Consider the following 18,912-nt stretch of genomic DNA (forward strand, 5'->3'; position numbering starts at 1 on the left):
TGGCCTACATAGACTTGATATTGACCACGGATATGATGGCACTGATACGGTCAACATGTGAGGCTAGGTTCTTCTAGTAACAATATTCGGATTACATCAAGACCCTGCTTGACGCCCCTCCAGAAAGAACGAGTCCCCATAGCTAGACTGCGGAGGGAGTATCAGGGTGTTATCCTTCCACACGCTCTGGCTAGGGACTCCCCGAAAGTCATGATAGTGATATGTCATTCATCGATTCAATGGCTGCTCAAGGTAGAAATTCATTTCAGACGACAAACTAGCCCTTCAAACATTATTATATTTGATATTGACGCTCGCCTCACGTCGAAGCTCTCCAATCCCGGCCTTGAGCGATCATAAGCATGAATCAAACCAGGTGAACGCCGTCTCACATGAATCGTGGACCCTCATAGAGCAAGACAAGGGTTTGCACTGGCAGCATTTGATCATCGGAACAACTAATCTGCATAGGCTCCTTGGTACTGGTGCTGTAGGAAGTCTTCTCAAATCCGTGCTGAGCAGGGCGAGCCAGGCTTTTACCAGGGTCCAGGGTATGCACATCATCATCATTATCATGGTATAGGAATTATTCACTAAAGTCGCATGGACCACAGATGGCCACAATGGCCTAACCAATACACCGCCAATCAGTGCGAAAACGTGGTGTATAGCGTTTGCCAGGATGGCTGCGAATCGTGCCACACACAATTAACGCTGCCTCGCGGAATCCATGACGTCCACCTGCAGGAGATAGAACTCGCCTGTCCCCCAGCAACATGCCAGTATACCAACGAGTGCTGGCGGATTCGCCTCAGTCGCAGCGGAAATTAAAGGATCAACTCCAAGGCACGAATCTAAGAGACACAAGCAATTTGGGGTTTTGTTTTCTTGCACGACAACATTCACATTGTAAGCGGTTCAGGAGGCGACACTACGCGCAAGTGGAACTGCGACACCGGACTCGCTGTCGGGGAACCATGGAAAGGTAAGGGGGGAAGGATATATGCGATGGCACTTTCATCGGACGAGAAAATGCTTGCGTGCGGAAGGGCGGGTGGACTACAGATAGTGAGAATCGAAGACGTCTAGACGGCTCAGAGCAACTGGGTAGAGTTGCTATCATGGTCACCCAGCGGAGTTATTTCCAGCGGGTCCAATGATGGACCAATCTTGATTCGAAATCCAGAAAGTGGAAAAACTTGTGGTCGCCGGGCCCGATCAAGACGGAGCAGAGCGAGGTGCGGAGTCTTTCGTATTCGCCTTCGGATGAGAGAATCGCATCAGGCAGGAGCAACTAACTGGCAGGCGAAAAGCGATAGGCTTGTTGTCAGCCCCATCAAAGGCCTGGGGCCTTATGTGATGTCGTTGATGTGATTGTCAGATAGCACCAAGCTCTATTTCGCATCCGACAAATTCGCACGTGTGTTCGAGAGCAGGGGTCTATTCCTTCGAGCACAACGATAACATTACCCTTGTACATCCAGTCTATCGTGCCTCCATGTCAGTACTTTCACGTTCGACTGCCTGTTTTCTTTGCTTATACTTCTGTTACAAGCTGATGCTACGGGAGGTGGTGGCTTCATCGAAGGGGCGCACGACGACCCATGGTTTCTTCCAAGTAAAGCTTTTATTTTCATCCAAGGGCATCAACACTAACAACAAGTGCTTGTAGTCCCTGAAGCAATATCTTCCATCGCCGTCCCCTGGCTCCCAAGCCCTCAACCTGTTTTAGATTTACCACTTCTAAATGATATCTCGACGTCGCTTAGCGCCAGAGAAATCTGTCCCACAAGAACACTCCAAGCGTGGTTTCTTCGGTCGTCTCGTTTGCTCAAACTCGTCATGGGACTCGCAAGCATGAGATTCAAACCAATGCCAGAACGGACAGCGGCAGTTCTTGCGCTACCATATCACGAAGTGAGCTAATGCTACTTTTCTTCGAGCAACCTAAATGTTCTCTCATAGAGTATATCTCAATCGCCCCTCCATGCGAACCCCTCCTTCATAGGTTACTTTATCTTCCGAAATGACACCGTTAAACAGGCTTTTATCTCGACCATGGATGAGTATTAGGATGCCACCTATACTCACGTCCCGGCTCTTCCTAAGCGCGACGTATGCGCATCAATATTCGTGGGCTCATATGACTGGTTTTGCAACTGGATTGGTGTCTATGGATGGAGTGGAGTGGTAAGGAGGCATTTACCCAGCAGTTGGTCAGCGTCGAGCTTATTTTCAATTTCTGGTGCCGACTCAAAGCAACAGGTTCCGTACGACAAACTTAGAGGAGCACGGTACAACACTGGCTGGGAATTGATTCGTAGGTATGTATATTGACGCTGGTGGTAGATCATTCCCAATGAAAATCTACAAGTTAGAGGTAGATATGTATGCAATGATAGTCAAAAAAAAATAAGGACATGACCGGTTTCGAGGTGTATCGCCAAATTGTAACTTTTCGAGACAAAGATATTAGATCGAGACGAGTTACGTTTTGAGAACAAGGTATCCAACCGTTGTTGACAAAGAGTTGTTATGTTGACAACCGAGCAAGACAGCGAAGAGACCAAAAAAAATAAGGCTCACGTGGAGGTTCCAAACAGCTAACTGGGGGACTAGCCTTGCCAGATGCAGCAGGCAACCGCTCGAAACTTCATCAACTTAGACAGCGAAGAGAAAAAAAATCAAGGCTCACGTAGACGTTCCAAACAGCTGAGTGGCGGACTCACGTTACGCGCGAAACTTCATCAACTTTAAAGGTAAAGCCCATTCATCTAGATGGACACAATTATTTCGTCTCGTTTCACCTCGTCATAGATAAGTAATAAAATGCTAAGCGCTACTCTTCTCGTCTACTTCATGACATGACATCTGTGATTTGTTATCTGCAGCCTCGTCCCCGCCAGCGTCAGCAGTGTCCTCGAAACGAGAACCGTGTTTTCTAGGAGAATGTGAGCATTTGTCTGTTCAAGGACGTACGCAGGGCTTACTCGGGGCCAATGAGTGTGATGAAGATCACGTATACAGCAACGGAACCAATGAAGATGGCTTGCACCTGATGAAGTATGAATGAGACCGTGCGGAAGCGGAACTCAGTGACTCACCGTTGCATAGTCTGGTACCACTGTAAGGACTCCATCTTTCATTATCGTTGTTTTCAAGTTGTCACCACCAGCTGATTAATTTAAGAACTCCATTTGCAAGTGGGAACGTGACTGTCTACTCACTGGCTTCGATCTGTGCTGATGCTGCCGAAATCATCTACCACGAACATGTTAGCTAGATGTATCGTGCGATGTCCACTCGACTTACATTGCCGAGCTGGTAAACGACACCAGGGAAGGTCGCCCTGAATGCTGGTGGTGACATCTCGGCCAGTTGGATTGGAATCTACAATGATGTTGATGGTCGAGTTCGCGATGAGAACAAGCGAACACATACGACACCCCAAGCACCCTGAACACCAACTTGAACACAGAATGCTCCAGCAGAGAGGGCAGAGAATGTCGAGGGCAGAACCCATAATGGAATGAACACTGCGAATATATATATATATCGTTCTCTATTACTAGGATTGGTGCTTACCTCCGACGAGAAGCACAGACAATCTTATGGAAGGTTAGTAAAGCCGCAAAGCACCGCTTATTTAATGGACATACACGATTGTCAGGCGACGTCCAATGTACTGGCTCGTCCATCCACCAATAGCACCACCGCTGTATGACTCTCAGGGCTTTGGCTGTATGCAGAACTAACCAACAACTCACATGATAGCTCCCTGTTTGGCAAATTGAGATTCAACCAAGAGATAAGTTTTTAAGACTCACGCAATTGCTAATAATGGTTGCGACAGTGGCATTGTGAGCAGTAAAGCCCTTGGTGACCTGGAGGTACGTGGGATATAGATCCTAGAAGGACATTAGCATTATGCAGTGCACGTTCATTCACGGTATGTGCATGCCTGTGAACCGTGAGATAAGAAGTTAAGCCCTGCAGGGAGGCGTTGGTATATTCGTTGCTTGGAAGTAAAAGAAAATCAAACCTGTCATTAAGAGCACTCCATAAATGCATAAGAGCCAGTGAAGCCTAAGCATCTCCTTTGTTTTCTTGAGGAAACTCTGCGAGGTATTGGTCCCTTTCGCATTCTCTTGTTCCTTACCTTGCAAGAAGAACGGGCTCTCAGGAACAAGAGCGCGGATGACTGCAGCGAGACAAGTGAGGCCTGCTGCAGTCCAGAAAAGCAACCGCCATCCATGTTGGGCCACCAAGGTCAGGTTGATAACAGCAGCAAAGATGTATCCGACCATATAGCCTTGCTGAAAAATCCCACTTGCAAGCCCACGAAGCTCAACAGGCAAGTTCTCAAGAGCTGAGGATGACGAAAGTCCCCATATTCCACCCATAGTAATGCCGAATAGGGCACGAAGGGCGAGGAATTGTGCAAAGGTTTCGACAAAGCCAGTTCCTAGTTCAAGCAGACAGCACAGAATGAGATTAACAACCAAAGGCCATTTGCGCCCAAACCGGTCAGATATCATGCCGAATATCACCTAGGAAATGATAAGCTCGATGGGGAATACCAGGTATGGCACTTACGGCACCGACTGATCGGAATAACAGCGTCAACGTTATGGCGGTCGTCTTTTTTGATCATGTCCGAGTCGTGCATCAGCCGCGCAAAACAACAAAGAAATGGAAAGGCGTACGATCGCACTCGTCGACTTTCCAAATTGTGTAGACAAGAGCGGTACCGTAAGCGTTACTGCGACATAGTCAGTAGCGTCGCACACCCAAGCAAACCAGCTATTGTGGTATTGTGGTAAAGATGATAGCACGAAGCGCAATAAAAGTAGGACACTGACCCAGACAAGAACTGAGCCCACTGCACCCAGGTGAGACTTTTGAGTGCAACAACTACAGCGCCAAGAGGGGTACGAGTCTCGCGAGGCGGGATGAGCTCGCGAATAAATCTCGGTGGCATGATAGAGATAGTCTGATCTCAGAAGAGAGTCAGCGTCAGATTATACTTTATATTCGCGAGAAGACGGTCAGGACCCCATTGACCTCAGGCACCCAGCGGGCAACAAGCCGCCATTAATATGATGGCCTCGCCGGATACTCACGCTTCACGTTATCTCCACACAAGGTGGATACTTCTAATGTCACTCAAATCAAACCTTCAGACTGAAGATGTTGACTCGGGAGTCCTGGATGATCGGAATGGTAACAATATAAGCGGCTATAATTTCAACTTGTCAGCACCGCATCTCAGATTACATGCTGACGAGGATACAACAACTACCGTGACCGGGCCTGTGATCACCGTTAAGCAGGAGCTGGGATGAGTTCTTCAAATACTCATTGAACCATACTAGAATCTGCTTCAAAGCAACCGGTTCGAGCACCCGCTACAGAGCCATATCGATGGATCATGCATATAGTTAGCATTATGCATCGTATCTTGGACAAATTCTAACCTGTTTAGAAAGTCTGCTGATTCGAATTTGGTCACGGTTTGTTGGCCGCATCTTGCATAAAGGATTCTGGGATTTGAATTACAAATTTTCATGCCGAGTTAGTCGCACACCGTGATCACGGCGGAAGTTGGTATGTATCTATCCGCTTATACCATGACAGACAGAGCCGTATCGACTCGGTGGTGCAGGGCAACAAGGTAAAATCATCGATGGGTTCGATATAGTAAGTACCGTCGGTCAAGAGAGGTCGGGAATTCCCGTGACTCCGAGTTCCAGCTCTTTGAACTTGTCCAGATCAGGTCACCTAGTGAACTTTCATCAATGAAATGCAGAACCACGATAAGTACTTATTTTCGTACTCGGCCTTCCCGGGCGTTATGTGACACCACCGCAGTGCACCGTCCCGTAGTACCTTGGAGCAGCTTGTTTACAACTCCGAGTTGCGTCGGACCGGTCACAGGTTTTTTGGCCACTTTCGCAAGGAATCTATGAAAATTAGGCCTGATCTATATAAACGTCACTGTACCAGTGGAACCCAGGGTCGATCAAAATGTGACGGTGTTTGAATTCACATACAAAATGCTTTGCTGGCAAACCTGATTCGCATTGATGCACCGCTCACCGATGGACATGGCATCAGATGATCAGCCTGACCACGTTGCCCTCTTTTTTTTAATCACTTTTCATGATGCAGAACATGACAACTGCTACATACAATTGAACAAGACGTTAAAGCTTCCTATGCCTGCGAGCGACCAATATCTTTACCACAACGCCTTGACTGAGCTTCCCTAAAGAGATCTCGCATCAACTCTAGTTCGTCTATAGTCTTCTCCGATAGTTTCTGGTCTCTCACTGTGGAAACCATAGTGCTATTGGCAACAATGTACACCCTCTGATCGGGTAAATTCGCCTCCTGAAGGTTTCCCTTCACAGTGCCACGAGTTTCAGCGATGTACTGCTCGCGTGCGGAGCTATACAACGCGTTGCGACGCGAGCCGTCTTCATCTTCATCGCTGTCGTAACCCGAGTCCTTGATGATGTTTCTTATATGTGAGTCTGATTTCGACCGCACGATATAAGTAGGAATGTTGAAACGCCGACAATTGACTAGCATGGCAAGGTCAGTCATCGTAAAGCGGCTGTCGAAAAGGATGATGATGCAGTCGAAAACGTAGAGTCCGTGTGCGGTGAAATATTGCCAATCAGGTATGTTCAACGTGCCGGACCCTGGGACATCATACCAAACGAACGGATTGTTGGAGTTTGGATCTGGGAATCTAGCGATATCCGTGGTGGTCTCAACTACGCCCGTTGGTGCAGCCCCTTGATCTCTGTTTCGGAGGCCTCGGAAGGCATTGATCAGCGATGACTTTCCCGCACCGGAAACTCCTGTTATTGCGAAATGGAATAGTCCTTCTTGGTATTGGACTCTCTGCTTCGCTAGTTGTATCTCCTCCTCACTCGGGATGCTCACGAGCTGGAATGCGCTGTGTTTCTCCAAGGTCTGTTCTTCCCCATTGATGGTATCTTCAATCATCGGAACACCTGCTCCACCTTCGAGTTGAGCTAAAATGCAAATGGACAACGGATACTTTCTTGCCTTTGTTGGTCGACTTCGTGGCCGAGACATCTTCTTCCTTCGTCTTCATCTGGAGTACAGCGGCGCAACGCCCTGACGATTCATAAAGATGCCGACGTGGGGTTTCTTCTGAAGCATGTATCTCCGCTTCGCTTGGCCTCTGCCATACGCCCGTCTGTACAGAGGGAAATCCTTCAACATTTTCCCCAGTGGCATTTGGAGCTCGAGCGGCTGGGAGCTCATCTATATCTTCCCCTCTGATCTCTCCTTCCGTGTCTATAACAGTACGATATTCTTGCCGTTCTTCATCCTGCCACCTTGCCGTTCGTGTCCTACGAGCTTGCCTTCGGGGGCGCGGGTCTCTTGCCTGTCTCATGTTGTCAAAAGTAGGGTTTTCCAAGATCGTCGACGACCGAATTTCATCGACGATTGTACGAACGATGCCAGCAATGATCCGAAGACCTTGCATGGGGGAGGACATCGACGCGCCCATTTTTCGTGCAATGGGTTATAGTTTTGTTTCTTGAAGGAAAGGTAGTAAAGATGGATCATCTTCCACTATCGCAGAAGGTGGTGGTTATTATACATCTACATCTTGACATGCACTGTTGCCTCGAGGACCAAATTTGCAATACACTAGACGTCTCATGGCTGATCGTCTCTTCTTTAGAGGGCAGTTGTGGAGACTACCATACGGCATCGAGCCCCACGAGGTTGTAGTTTTCGCTTCTCGATCCAAACTAGGGCATTGCGCAGGTGGACTTCCATTTCTATACCAAAACGGGGTACGATATGCATGCGCGAAGCTAGTGCCTAATAAGAAGGATAAGTAACTAAAGATATTGCAAGGTAGGTATGGAATACAGTGTCGTGAATCATGTAGGGGATGTTAGTGACATGAAAACTAAATATATTTATCTATTCTATAGGGCTGTAGGCGAAAGGAGGCCGCCAGAGAACATTATTCCATATTAACGACGTAGAGCTCAGGGACCCAAACATTCCTGTAATAATGGGCCGATAGGATAAATATGTCTGACATACGAACTTTGTTCGCGCCGAACGCCCAATCTTCCCAACCAGGTGCAACGGGCCTGTCCTAATGACCGAGGTGTTAATGACCCTGTATCCATTTTAAGATCACACATACCATTGCACAGTTCGCAAGATTTTTAATTAGCCTGGCAATATCTACGGCGAAATCTTGACGAGTCATCGGCTGTTTTTTATCCTTCAATATTTTAAAGCGACAACGAGATGCATCCGAAGATCTGTTGGGCAGGTATCCAGGCCACTACATGAATCGGTTAACATAAACAATGATATCAGAGACAGGTGAACGCTCACATTTAGTGCCAGAGTAGTTTCTCGCCAGCCGTGATGAGCGAACATCGTGTCGGTCGGATAATCAATGACAACGTTGTTGTTGAGAATATCTTCCGCGCTCACACCGCACCAACCATGAATGCTAAAAAAGATTCCGGGAAAGCTCTGCTGGGAAGGATTGAATTCCCGCGAGCGTGGAACACGCTTTGCTATTCTTCCATCCCTGAGTTTCCAATACGGTGGCATCTCGGCGTTCACCATCGTGGGGTGAGGGGGAGGATTGGTATATTGAGCATAGTACTAATATAATTCCTGGATAAGAAGGGACACGGAAAAAACGTGGATGCTCACCCCAGACGACCCGGCTCCATTAGAGTTTAAAATCATTTGGCTGGGTTGCATGTATTGCATACTGGAGTGATTAAAATTTGGAATAGAAAATCTACGCTGCAGATGTTCGATTTGATGAGGAGCCCATCCTAAACACCTGCATATTTTATACTACCCATCGCTTCGACACGGTCCATAAAGCGGTGCGCGTTATGAAGCACTAGCTGTCTGGCGCCAAAGCGACCACTCAAAGTTGTCCAGTAGATTATGAATCATGAAGCGAAACACTAACCACTCGACAATATACATCGTAACACAATGAACGTAATTTCCTTCCGTCAAACGGCGGCGTCATCAAGCGTAATTGGGTCACTAGGAAACATTGAGACAAGGTGCACGTGTAACGCAGCGTGAGACCTGTCGATGTCTAGCATCTGTCAAAAATCCTTAGAGTGATTATGTGTGTGTATCCTTATGGAGTATGACAGCCAAAGCCAAAGCTCACCAACCGTGACTGCGGGTGGTCCAGTAATCGTAACAAACTGGTTCTTGATGCAAATAGCAGGGGTACGTAACAGCCATAGACATGAGATTCTATGAACACAGTGGGGGATAAAAACGAGAAATTTCCAGAGACAGCTTACCGATATCGGTCTCCGATAATTGCAGGTGAGAGGCGGCAGCCTGATGACATAGAAAAACTCAGAATACCGCGTGTCAGTCTAGTTATCCTTGACGACTGTTGGTTACACAAAGAGCGTTCGTTGCAACGAGCATACAGAGGTCGCATTCATGAGTGACAGGGTCAATGTAGTCATTGTAGACTAGCAGTGGGCAGTACTGAACATATTGTGGCGCAAACCTGTGTTAAATTTGAAATTACCAAAAAAAGGCATATGCGGCTCAGCGTCTGCGCTAAGCGACAAAGCGGCGTCGAGCTTCAGATACTGTTTGCTATCGTGTACGGGGCTCGGGAGTGACGCTTTAAAGGCGCAGATGATGCATTGGTGCCCGCTTCTTGCCATGCTAAGGTTAGTCTCGAACCTGCCATCGCAGTAAAAAACTACTTTGTGGATCTTCTCATATTAATCGACTGACACTACAAACACTACCTGTAGGTGTATGCCATGTATACCGCTGCATTATTGTATCATGTGCTATGTGCGATAAGCGTGGATTCGACTCAACGAATCCAACAATATTACTTCTTGAGTACATAAAATTCCGGAACCCATACGCCAGCGTCAAAATGTATGGACATGAGCATGATATCTTTTAAAAGAACTCGCGAAGAAAGAGCCCAGGGAACAGATTCGACCGAAGGCAATATTTTCTGTAGACTCGATTAATTCTAGCGAAAAGCCGATTTGAGGGCATCACCTACTGATGCGCATGTATAAAACTTATACAGTGCAGTACATAGCGCGACTGCGAGTTCCTGTTTTGTATTTGGATTGATTGTAATATGTCTGTCGTGAAGAATCTCCGAAGAATCGTAACCAGGCCACTGAGAATTAAATATCAGGTTCTTGATCGGATTAAAACATGCATTGAGCATACCTGTAAGACGATAGTGAGAGGCCCTGCCTTAAAATCTGGTTCTGGCACGTCCTGAACATGTCCACCATTCAAGACATTCGAGACCGACATGCCAGGATTGCCATTATCAGAAAATAGAATCGTAGGATCGTCCGAACGACATGGAATTGGAACACGATCTGCTGTTTTTCCATCCGATAGGGTAATACGTTTAGTTACACTTCGCTTCGTAGGTGAGGGAGGTGGAGTGCTCCGTTCAACCGATGACTATCAAGTAACAGATGGATATATGTCCTGCTGAAGAAAGTCGACCAAGACATACGGATGAAGATTCTCCAAAGGACTGGCCAGAGTGCTTTTTGCGAGGTGCCATCGGATGGGTCGGACGTGCAGACAATGCAATCGTGCTCTGCGGTTGAAGGACTTGGATACGCAGCTTTGAACAGGACTGCACCATCATACCTCCCCTGTCCTTTATAGTCATCCTATGGATAGCAGATATTATTGGGGAATGGTACGCCCAGAGGATGTCTCCATGATATGGCACCGTGTCTGGTCAGTCAGTTCTGGCCTTGGACGCGGCCAAGCCAAGCCAAGTTGGAAGGGCCTCCTGGTTGTTCCTCGATTTGGTGACAACCTACCACTCGGTACCAAAATCGTGCCCTTCGTCACCAGGCCTCCAGGAAATGGCAAGCAGGCCAGAATGGTACGCCTATCATTGCTGTAGTGGACTCGGATAATAATTTCGAATGAGCGAAGAAATATAAAATGAATATTATCACATAGTTTGACATAAAGTTGTCGGCCTTCATCAAGGCCTGAAGAGTTGGTGTCAACAGAAAGAAGTTTCATTTCCACTCAAAGAATCAGTAGGAAGCAAAGGCCAAATGGCGGTGGCAGGTGACCAGGTGGTAGGTTTGGCCTTGCATAATTTGAAATTCACCATATCACGTGGCATCGGCAAATCATTGGCCTTGGCCTTTTGCCCGGGATTTGTATCACAAATCATCGATTGCAACGTTTCGACCTGGGGCATTCCATTAAAACTGGTTTATGAATTTGTCAAGCTGTAGCCATGATGTCACATAATATTGGGCCATCCTCAATCCAATATTCAAATACATGCTTTTTTTTTTTTGCTAAATCCCAATATGGAAATGATAAGGTTTTTCATCGAGCGGGGAATCCCAAAATTGAAGTTCCCCATTGTATTCAACACAAATGATTGTACTCATGAAGTGTATGTTTATATGGGAAAAATATACTGGAGCCTCGGAGTTGTGTTGCAATCGTGTAATGGTCATATTCGCGCTCTGAATACATGATTAACTGTAGATAAATAAATACCACAATCATTTGCGTACAAGGCGCCGGCGCCTAAGCAGCTTAAGCACTGCTTTTCTCGTCGACATCGTGATATGACTTTTGTGATGCGTCTTCTGCCACAGCATCATCTCTTCCGCCTCCTTCTTCGAAAGCAGTCTTGTGGTTCTCGAAGTGTGAGCCATGGTTTCTAAAGAAAGGTGAGCCTCTGTATGTTCAAGTACACGTGTGAGTCTTACTCGGGACCAATGATTGTGATAACGACCACGAATGCAGCAACGACACCAATGAAAATGGCTTGCACCTGATCAAGTGATGAATAAGACTGTGCGGGAGTGGGACTCTGTGGCTTACCGTTGCATAATCTGGTTCCACAGTAGGAACTCCGTTCTTTATCACCGTTGTCTTGAAGTTGTTACCGCCAGCTAATATATATATTAAGAACTTCGTTCACAGAATGCATTACGACTATCCACTCACTTGCTTCAATCTGAGCTGATGCTGACGATATCATCTATCGCGAATATATTAGCCACAAACATCGTACGACGTTCATTCAACCTACGTTACCGATCTGGTAAGCAACACCAGGAAATGTTGCCCTGAAAGCTGGCGGAGACATCTCAGCCAGTAGGATCGGGATCTAGTACATTTATTTTTAGAATCGGATTCGTAACAAGAGGAGAACACGTACGACACCCCAAGCTCCCTGAACACCGACTTGGATACAGAATGCTCCAGCAGAAAGGGCAGAGAACGAGGAGGGTAGAACCCATAACGGAATGAACGCTGCGAGAGAACATGACTTTTATTCAATATAACCCGGATTGATACTTACCTCCGATGAGAAGCACGAAAATTCTGACGAAATTTGAGTAAAGTCATGGAATCATAATCATCGTTGATTGAATACACATACACAATCGTCAGGCGGCGTCCGATGTATTGGCTCACCGTTCCAGCAATAGCACCACCACTGTAAGATCGTCAGAACTTGAAATGCATGCAGAATTAATCGATGACTTACGCAACCGCACCCTGTTGATGCATAATGAGAGTTTGCATACATGTAATTTTATAAGACTCACACAGTTACCAATAATGGTCGCGACAGTGGCATCGTGAGCACTAAAGTTCTTGGTAGTCTCGAGGTACGTGGGATATAAATCCTGAACATGTCATTATTGGCTCGCCCGCGAAATTTCGTACACGAGATGCGCCTACCTGTGAACCATGAGACAAGAAGTTGAAACCTGCACAGAAATGTTGATATGTTGATTGCTAGAAGCAAGAGAAGGCTCACCTGTCATCAAGAGCACGGCATAAATGCATAGAAGCCAGTGACGCTTGAGCATCGCCTTCGTTTCGATGAAGAAAACCTTAGTTTTCTGGGTTGTATTGGCGCCTCTCGCCTTCTCTTGCTCTTTAGCACGCAAGAAGAAGGCGCTCTCTGGGACAAGAGCACGAATGAATGCAGCAAAGCAACTGATGCCTGCTGCAGTCCAAAAAAGTACGCGCCATCCATGTTGGGCGACCAAGGTCAGGTTTATTACGGCTGCAATCAGGTAGCCGACGGCATAGCCTTCCTGTAAAACCCCGCTTCCGATCCCACGAAGTTCGACGGGTAGGTTCTCAAGAGCTGAGGCTGCCGAAAGTCCCCATATGCCACCCATCGCAATACCAAATATGGCGCGAATGCCGAGGAATTGTGCAAATGTGTTGACGAAGCCAGTTCCGAGCTCGAGGACACAACAGAGGAGAAGATTGAAAACCAAAGGCCACTTGCGGCCAAATCGGTCAGATAAGATACCGAACATAATCTAGGTGCGATAAGTATGGTTAGTGAGAGACAGGAGGAATGATGCTTACAGCGCCGACAGGTCGGAATAAGAGAGTCAACGTTATGGCGGTCGTCTATGACCGTGATGTACATTAGCGCACAAGCAGCGAGGGAAGGGGGGAAAGCGCACGATTTGAGCTGTTGACTTGTTAAATTGTTTTGCCAAGAGGGATATCGTGAGTGACACGGCGAAGAAATCGATGGCGTCGCATGTCCAGGCAAGCCAACTGGTGTAACATGTGGTTAAGATGAGGCTATTGATGGGAAGGAGGACACTGACCCCGACGAGAACTGAGCCCATTGGACCCATGTGACATCCTTGAATGCGACGACTACGCTAGTACCAGAGGAACGATTCTCTCGACGGGGAACGAGGTCTCGCAAAAATCTTGGTACCATGGTGGGGAAGGATGGAGATGGGATGACGGAGGGACCCTAGGGCTGCCGCATGCCTTTGAATGATCACTTTATATTGAGAACTTGATCAGGAACAGTTTAATTTGTCAGGCACCATAAGTAACATAAGTATAGCACTGAGGTGTCAAGATGCGATTCACCGACAAGTACTCACGTCAAATCCTTCCCCACACAATACGGGGCTGATCATTATAGCTTCCTCAGCCAGTAGTGCCAGCCAAGTGCCAGCATTGCCTTTGAGCTTTAGCTCAATTCTTGTGGAGCTAAACCTATGTGTCAGCGTTCAGTGCCTGGGCTGGCGAGAGGTCACGGTTAGCACAGTCTAACTTCAACGATAACCGACAGATTACGGCAGACACAAGGTGTCCTCGAGGGCTGGGCCCTGGAGGGGCTACTACTTTATTACATACTAACGTGCTAGCTACCGGATCAAACTGAACGTTGAACTTTTGATTATCTCTTTGTTTTTACCGTCATCATGCCTCGCGACGGTTGATATGCGTGTCAAGGCTGGCTATCCAATCATTCAACACCTAAGTCCTATTAATAGATCGACCCGTCATGATTCATTTGCATCCGTGCTGTCCTTGCTTTCGCACAAACATGATTTGCACATGTTGGTCAATTATACCCCAACTCTCTCAGACAATGTTCTTGTCGATGATGAATGGGGTAAAGGATGAGTGCCATTGACTCCTCGTTACCGTAGGTAAGAAATGATCACTTCTCCGTCCGCAAGCAGGCGGGTTTTTTGTGCTTATTAGTTCAGCGCTTCAGCTTCTTACCCCTTCTCGTCGGTTTTTTATCCTTCTCATCACCACCCTCGGCCTTCCGCTTTTTGCCAGCAGTAGCTTCCGTCGTCTTCACGCTAACGACGCTAGCTCCTCCCTTCGAAAGCCTCGATACTTGCGCTTCAGCGACGCTCCAATCTCCGCTGGCATCGTTGATTGCATATCTATGAAACACAGCCATAAATCACATTATAGATGACCGAGGGAGGATGTAAACGCACTCACTTGCTCAGATCCAGAGAATCGATCATCTCGCGTTGCTTTTCGCGAAGCGCGTTTGTTGCTTCGTCGCCGGCCTCGTTTAACTCATCCTCGATATTGGTCTCAACAGGTTTCCACGGCGTAGGCTCGCCATCATCCCCAACACGTGGAGTCGTGCTTGGCAGGGTCAGCGGAATGTCGGCCCCAATCGAAGCCTTCTGGATGTCGACAAGATGTTTGGTTATCTTTCGGATAATCTTCACAAACAAAGCTAGTGCCTGTGAAACCGGCAGCGATAGCTCACCCTGAAGAATCACGCCCCTGAGTACCACCTGATGCATAAGATGAAATAGTATACCTCGACTTCCTCGATGGTCTTCCGTTGAAGACCGAGACCAAGCAAGATAGAAGCTTGGACCGCGCTCAGCCTTACGTCATCTCCTAACCGCCCTTCGAAATACAGAGAAGCGACTATCGGGAGTAAATCAAGGACCACGTGATAGTCAAGCATGTTGTTGGCATATGACTCTAGACGCTTCAAGTCAAATGGTGACATGAGGATGGACAACTCTGGCGATCCAACAGCTAGAGGTAGTGTCAGTCAACAAACCTTAGAAAGCTCTTGAAAACAATCTTACCTCGCGACTTCTTTCCCTCAAGCTTCTTCACGCCGACATTTGCAGCCTCGAGCACACTGAGCGCAGTGACGGTGCCGAACTCACGGAATTTGAAAGAGAGCAGAGATAGGAACCGCCGCCTGAAATCTACGTCAACGCATGTGGCTGAATTCGGTATGGTGAATCAAATAAACGCACCTTTCGAGAACTCGCCCATCCACTCAAGTTCGCTGTCCGTCGAACTGTCAAGTCCCCGGACCATAACGCATGTGTGCTCTCCCGTGAGCTCACTTTGGGTCTGACGGATGTATAATGGTACATATCCAGCTCTCTTCCAGAAACTGGGGTCGACGAATTAGTATGAATGACTGAATTGAAGAAACGTATATTACCGAAGAAGCTGGGGCGTTAGGCCATACGAGACTCCAAGGTAATCCAAAGATTCAGGTTTCCTTTCTGATAACCTCTGGAGAAGTGGGGGCATCGCTTCAGGAGCGCGCACTCTGGGGTGATCCGTATGAAGATCCACTCCCTTCACCAAATAAACATGATGTCACAAAAATACCTGGCACGGATGTTGTACTCACCGGATCTAGGGCTGCCGCATCTGGATAGGAGGGTTCGGCAGGAATAGCTTCATCGAGGTTGAAATACTCTCCGCTATAGAAGGAATTCAGCGCTTTCAGAGCCCGAGATCCATACCCCATCTGGTCCCAATGAGTCACAAGCTAAAATGTATTGCAGGTAACTCACATTGGCGTAATCGGGATGTGTTGCGATCCGTACAATCCGAGCACCAGAGAGGAGCGCAAATTTGCTTTCTTGGAACTGCTGGGAGACAAGCCAAGGGATCATGTCACCTCCTGCTCGCAAACCGCGGCTCAGGCCGTCCATGATGGCAGCTTTGCTGATATTCCCCTCCAGTGCAACTTGCAGTACGACAAGTGGCTCCGGAAGATGAGACTCATCATCTGCTATAGGGGGTAGGAGTACGAAAAGGTGATGCGCTGGGGCATCCGACATCAACTGGAGATCGTTTGGTTGATTTTTGTAGTGACTGGCAACATACAACGCCATCATACGTTGCAAGAACACCTCTGATGCGGGGTGGTAGCTAAAGAGTGTATCTCGGCTGACATAGTACAGCTCGCACGTAGAAGGGTGCGGGCAGCCCTGTTGAGCGGCCTTGGGTAAGATCGTTGCATCCAAGCAAAGAAGGCCATTCAGCCATTTTTCGACGCGATCGCCAGCAGAATATCGGATAGGTGTTTCAAGCTTGATTTCACGAAGGTTGCGAACTTTAGGGGCAGCGGAGCGCGTGGGCTTTTTGGAGGTTGAGGCAGTAGCACCATCTTCAACAGGTGCAGTAGCGTCTTTTGTGAGTGATGGTCGAGTACTCTCGCGGAGTTGTTGAATAAGTTTGAGAGAAAGAGAGCGACCTGTGCCCTCGTATCCGTTGATAGTCGATGCCATAAAGACAAGGTACGGGCCCAGGAGATTGCGGACAAGGGGGAGGGGGATAGCGGCTGCCTCATCGATGACAACTAGCTCGGCCTGACCAAGAACGTGTGCATCCTCGGGTTGGATATACTGAGAATGTCTTTGTCAGGATGTGCGCGCAAGTGCTGAGACGGGAGTACCCACCTGAATGGTCTGACGATGCTGACGGAACACGTTTACGCGGACGATGGCCTTATTAAACTCTGGATTCGTGCTCTGTGCAATATCGTAGTCCAAGTGCTCCTCGTAACCGAGAGCATCCATACCCTTGAAGATAAATTCAAAAAGCGTATTCAAGTTTTCTGGACTAGGACTCGTAATGAAGATATTTGAGTATCCATGAGCGAGAGCGGCAGCGATTGCCAAGCCTAGCGCCGCAGATTTACCGCGACCTCGAGCAGCGGTGAGCGTGACGGTGGATGAAAGTGTCTTCTCGGCGATCGCGTCGACAAAGGTTAGAACAGCTTTAGCCTGATCTATTGTTTTGGCGAGTTTTACGAGCTCGCCCACAGGTTTTGTGTCTGCCAGACTATCCTTGAGGTCCTTGAGCTCGGAGTCCGCCTTACCCTTCCCGCGCTCCTCTTCAATCGGGGTGATATCCTTGGCTTTAGATATGGGCAAGACATTCAGTTCATCATCCAAAACCAAGCAGTCAGAGCAAGATCCCAGTGAGAGAATGAACCGTTCGTTAAATCGGGCAACTACCGAATCATGAGATGAAGTTCTGTATCTGGCATGTACATCCTGCGGGACGAATTAGCGCGCGACCCTCTGCATAATAAGATTGTGATACCGCACCATGGTAAGAGTGTATAATTGCCTCAAAGATGACATTGTTTTCAGGAGAAGCACCACTAGTCCGCCGCCCTCTACCGTCTCGATAGTACGTGCCAGAAGATTGGGCGTGATTGCCTCAAAGTCTTGCAGGATGCACATTCCATAGGTGTTTCCCAATATACGGTGCGATTCTTTATAATAGCTAGAGGATTGTAAGCTTGCTTCTGGAAATTAGTGATGTTCACGTACGTATAACGAATATCGGTGACAGTCACAAAAATTTCGAAAGGATTTTGCTCGTTTGCCTCTCGCACACCTCTCTTTACGTCCCGCTTGATTTTTGCCTCTCGCTTTTTTCGTGCTCTACAGATTATCTTAGGCCTTTTCAGAAAGTAATATCATGTCACTCACGCGGTGAAACCAAGATCCTTTTTATAACACCATAATACCGAAGGGCGTGCCGACACGCGTGCTTGCGAAAGCAAAAAGTGGAGATTCACGATCTAGAACAGACAGAGTCAAGAACGGTCGACAAACGTAGCTGCATATGCATACCTGGTCCCTTCCCTTATCACCGACCAAAACTATGAAGGACCGGTGATTTTTTTTGACATTATTGTTAATTAGTACGGGTATACGAGGATCAAGCTGCTTGCGCATGGAGGCTGCTGATACTTTCTGAAGCGAAGGCGAATCCTGTCAGGTCCTAACGTTCCGTTCAAGGCAAGTATAACAAAATTCACTATCGGGTTCGCAGAGGGAAGGTGTTTCGCACGCTCATGACCTTGAAGTATTTGAGTTAAGCTCAAGTGCAGTACTAACTCAGCTCCTCCAATCCATCGTGTTGTTGGTGCAGGTTGGTTCGTCCATACGCATTCATGTCGATTGGAAGGGCTGATGTACTACGCAATTACCGTGCTCAATACTGTTTTTGCCCACGTTCAACAGCTTTGTCCCCTAATAACAACTTCTAGGTTTTTTCCAATCGATATTCAATGGCCTAGGGGATCTACTTGCTATACATACCGATCTAATCTTGAACACCTCTCTCAAAGTGTCCAGACGCCCTGGTATGAGGACGTATGTTGGGCGTCGCGTTCATCACAGTTCAGTTTTGGACTAGCTTTACACAATGTCGGCGTCGACCAGTGGGTATCCAGAATGATTATTCACAACGTTATTCGTCCACAGG

The 18,912-nt window shown here is 47.5% G+C and overlaps 6 protein-coding genes across 6 annotated transcripts; all 6 read right to left on the bottom strand.

The window, feature by feature from the left end:
• Positions 1 to 2,832: 2,832 nt before the first annotated feature.
• EDB93DRAFT_1250573 (carboxylic acid transporter protein) lies at positions 2,833 to 4,981 on the bottom strand (the record flags this gene model as incomplete). The annotated part of the gene is made up of 14 exons (XM_041453032.1): positions 2,833 to 2,941; positions 2,991 to 3,055; positions 3,105 to 3,175; positions 3,228 to 3,261; positions 3,313 to 3,390; positions 3,442 to 3,536; positions 3,586 to 3,608; positions 3,660 to 3,716; positions 3,768 to 3,778; positions 3,828 to 3,908; positions 4,059 to 4,550; positions 4,597 to 4,641; positions 4,707 to 4,803; positions 4,863 to 4,981. The coding sequence occupies 14 exons, from the start codon at positions 4,979 to 4,981 to the stop codon at positions 2,833 to 2,835; spliced, it is 1,377 nt and encodes a 458-aa protein (XP_041307539.1).
• A 781-nt stretch (positions 4,982 to 5,762) lies between these two features.
• On the bottom strand, positions 5,763 to 7,741 carry EDB93DRAFT_414422 (interferon-inducible GTPase-domain-containing protein). Its single transcript, XM_041456296.1, has 4 exons — positions 7,081 to 7,741; positions 6,193 to 7,025; positions 5,837 to 6,142; positions 5,763 to 5,781 (listed from the first exon to the last, which is right to left on the bottom strand). The coding sequence occupies exons 1-2, from the start codon at positions 7,550 to 7,552 to the stop codon at positions 6,217 to 6,219; spliced, it is 1,281 nt and encodes a 426-aa protein (XP_041307540.1). The 5' UTR covers positions 7,553 to 7,741; the 3' UTR covers positions 5,763 to 5,781; positions 5,837 to 6,142; positions 6,193 to 6,216.
• Positions 7,742 to 7,956: 215 nt separating this feature from the next.
• On the bottom strand, positions 7,957 to 9,024 carry EDB93DRAFT_414475 (uncharacterized protein). The gene is made up of 4 exons (XM_041456297.1): positions 8,737 to 9,024; positions 8,407 to 8,685; positions 8,210 to 8,353; positions 7,957 to 8,158 (listed from the first exon to the last, which is right to left on the bottom strand). Exons 1-4 carry the CDS (start codon positions 8,794 to 8,796, stop codon positions 8,021 to 8,023), a joined length of 621 nt encoding a protein of 206 aa, XP_041307541.1. The 5' UTR covers positions 8,797 to 9,024; the 3' UTR covers positions 7,957 to 8,020.
• Positions 9,025 to 9,765: 741 nt separating this feature from the next.
• Positions 9,766 to 11,148, bottom strand: EDB93DRAFT_1147226 (uncharacterized protein). Its single transcript, XM_041449519.1, has 4 exons — positions 10,577 to 11,148; positions 10,276 to 10,521; positions 10,100 to 10,222; positions 9,766 to 10,048 (listed from the first exon to the last, which is right to left on the bottom strand). The coding sequence occupies exons 1-4, from the start codon at positions 10,736 to 10,738 to the stop codon at positions 9,917 to 9,919; spliced, it is 663 nt and encodes a 220-aa protein (XP_041307542.1). The 5' UTR covers positions 10,739 to 11,148; the 3' UTR covers positions 9,766 to 9,916.
• Positions 11,149 to 11,441: 293 nt separating this feature from the next.
• EDB93DRAFT_1147233 (carboxylic acid transporter protein) lies at positions 11,442 to 14,202 on the bottom strand. The gene is made up of 16 exons (XM_041449520.1): positions 13,698 to 14,202; positions 13,548 to 13,644; positions 13,447 to 13,491; positions 12,881 to 13,397; positions 12,802 to 12,830; positions 12,666 to 12,746; positions 12,605 to 12,615; positions 12,497 to 12,553; positions 12,416 to 12,438; positions 12,272 to 12,366; positions 12,143 to 12,220; positions 12,058 to 12,091; positions 11,932 to 12,002; positions 11,817 to 11,881; positions 11,619 to 11,767; positions 11,442 to 11,567 (listed from the first exon to the last, which is right to left on the bottom strand). Exons 1-15 carry the CDS (start codon positions 13,814 to 13,816, stop codon positions 11,641 to 11,643), a joined length of 1,449 nt encoding a protein of 482 aa, XP_041307543.1. The 5' UTR covers positions 13,817 to 14,202; the 3' UTR covers positions 11,442 to 11,567; positions 11,619 to 11,640.
• Positions 14,203 to 14,428: 226 nt separating this feature from the next.
• Positions 14,429 to 18,437, bottom strand: EDB93DRAFT_1147251 (GNAT acetyltransferase 2-domain-containing protein). The gene is made up of 14 exons (XM_041449521.1): positions 18,276 to 18,437; positions 18,132 to 18,223; positions 17,970 to 18,083; positions 17,742 to 17,922; positions 17,088 to 17,687; positions 16,197 to 17,033; positions 16,031 to 16,150; positions 15,836 to 15,975; positions 15,642 to 15,784; positions 15,465 to 15,590; positions 15,185 to 15,411; positions 14,851 to 15,131; positions 14,599 to 14,789; positions 14,429 to 14,543 (listed from the first exon to the last, which is right to left on the bottom strand). Exons 1-13 carry the CDS (start codon positions 18,378 to 18,380, stop codon positions 14,600 to 14,602), a joined length of 3,156 nt encoding a protein of 1,051 aa, XP_041307544.1. The 5' UTR covers positions 18,381 to 18,437; the 3' UTR covers positions 14,429 to 14,543; position 14,599.
• Positions 18,438 to 18,912: the final 475 nt, after the last annotated feature.

The sequence above is a fragment of the Suillus bovinus genome, assembly GCF_016758785.1.
Source record: "Suillus bovinus strain UH-Sbo-P2 chromosome Unknown EDB93scaffold_29, whole genome shotgun sequence".
NCBI lineage: Eukaryota > Fungi > Basidiomycota > Agaricomycetes > Boletales > Suillaceae > Suillus > Suillus bovinus.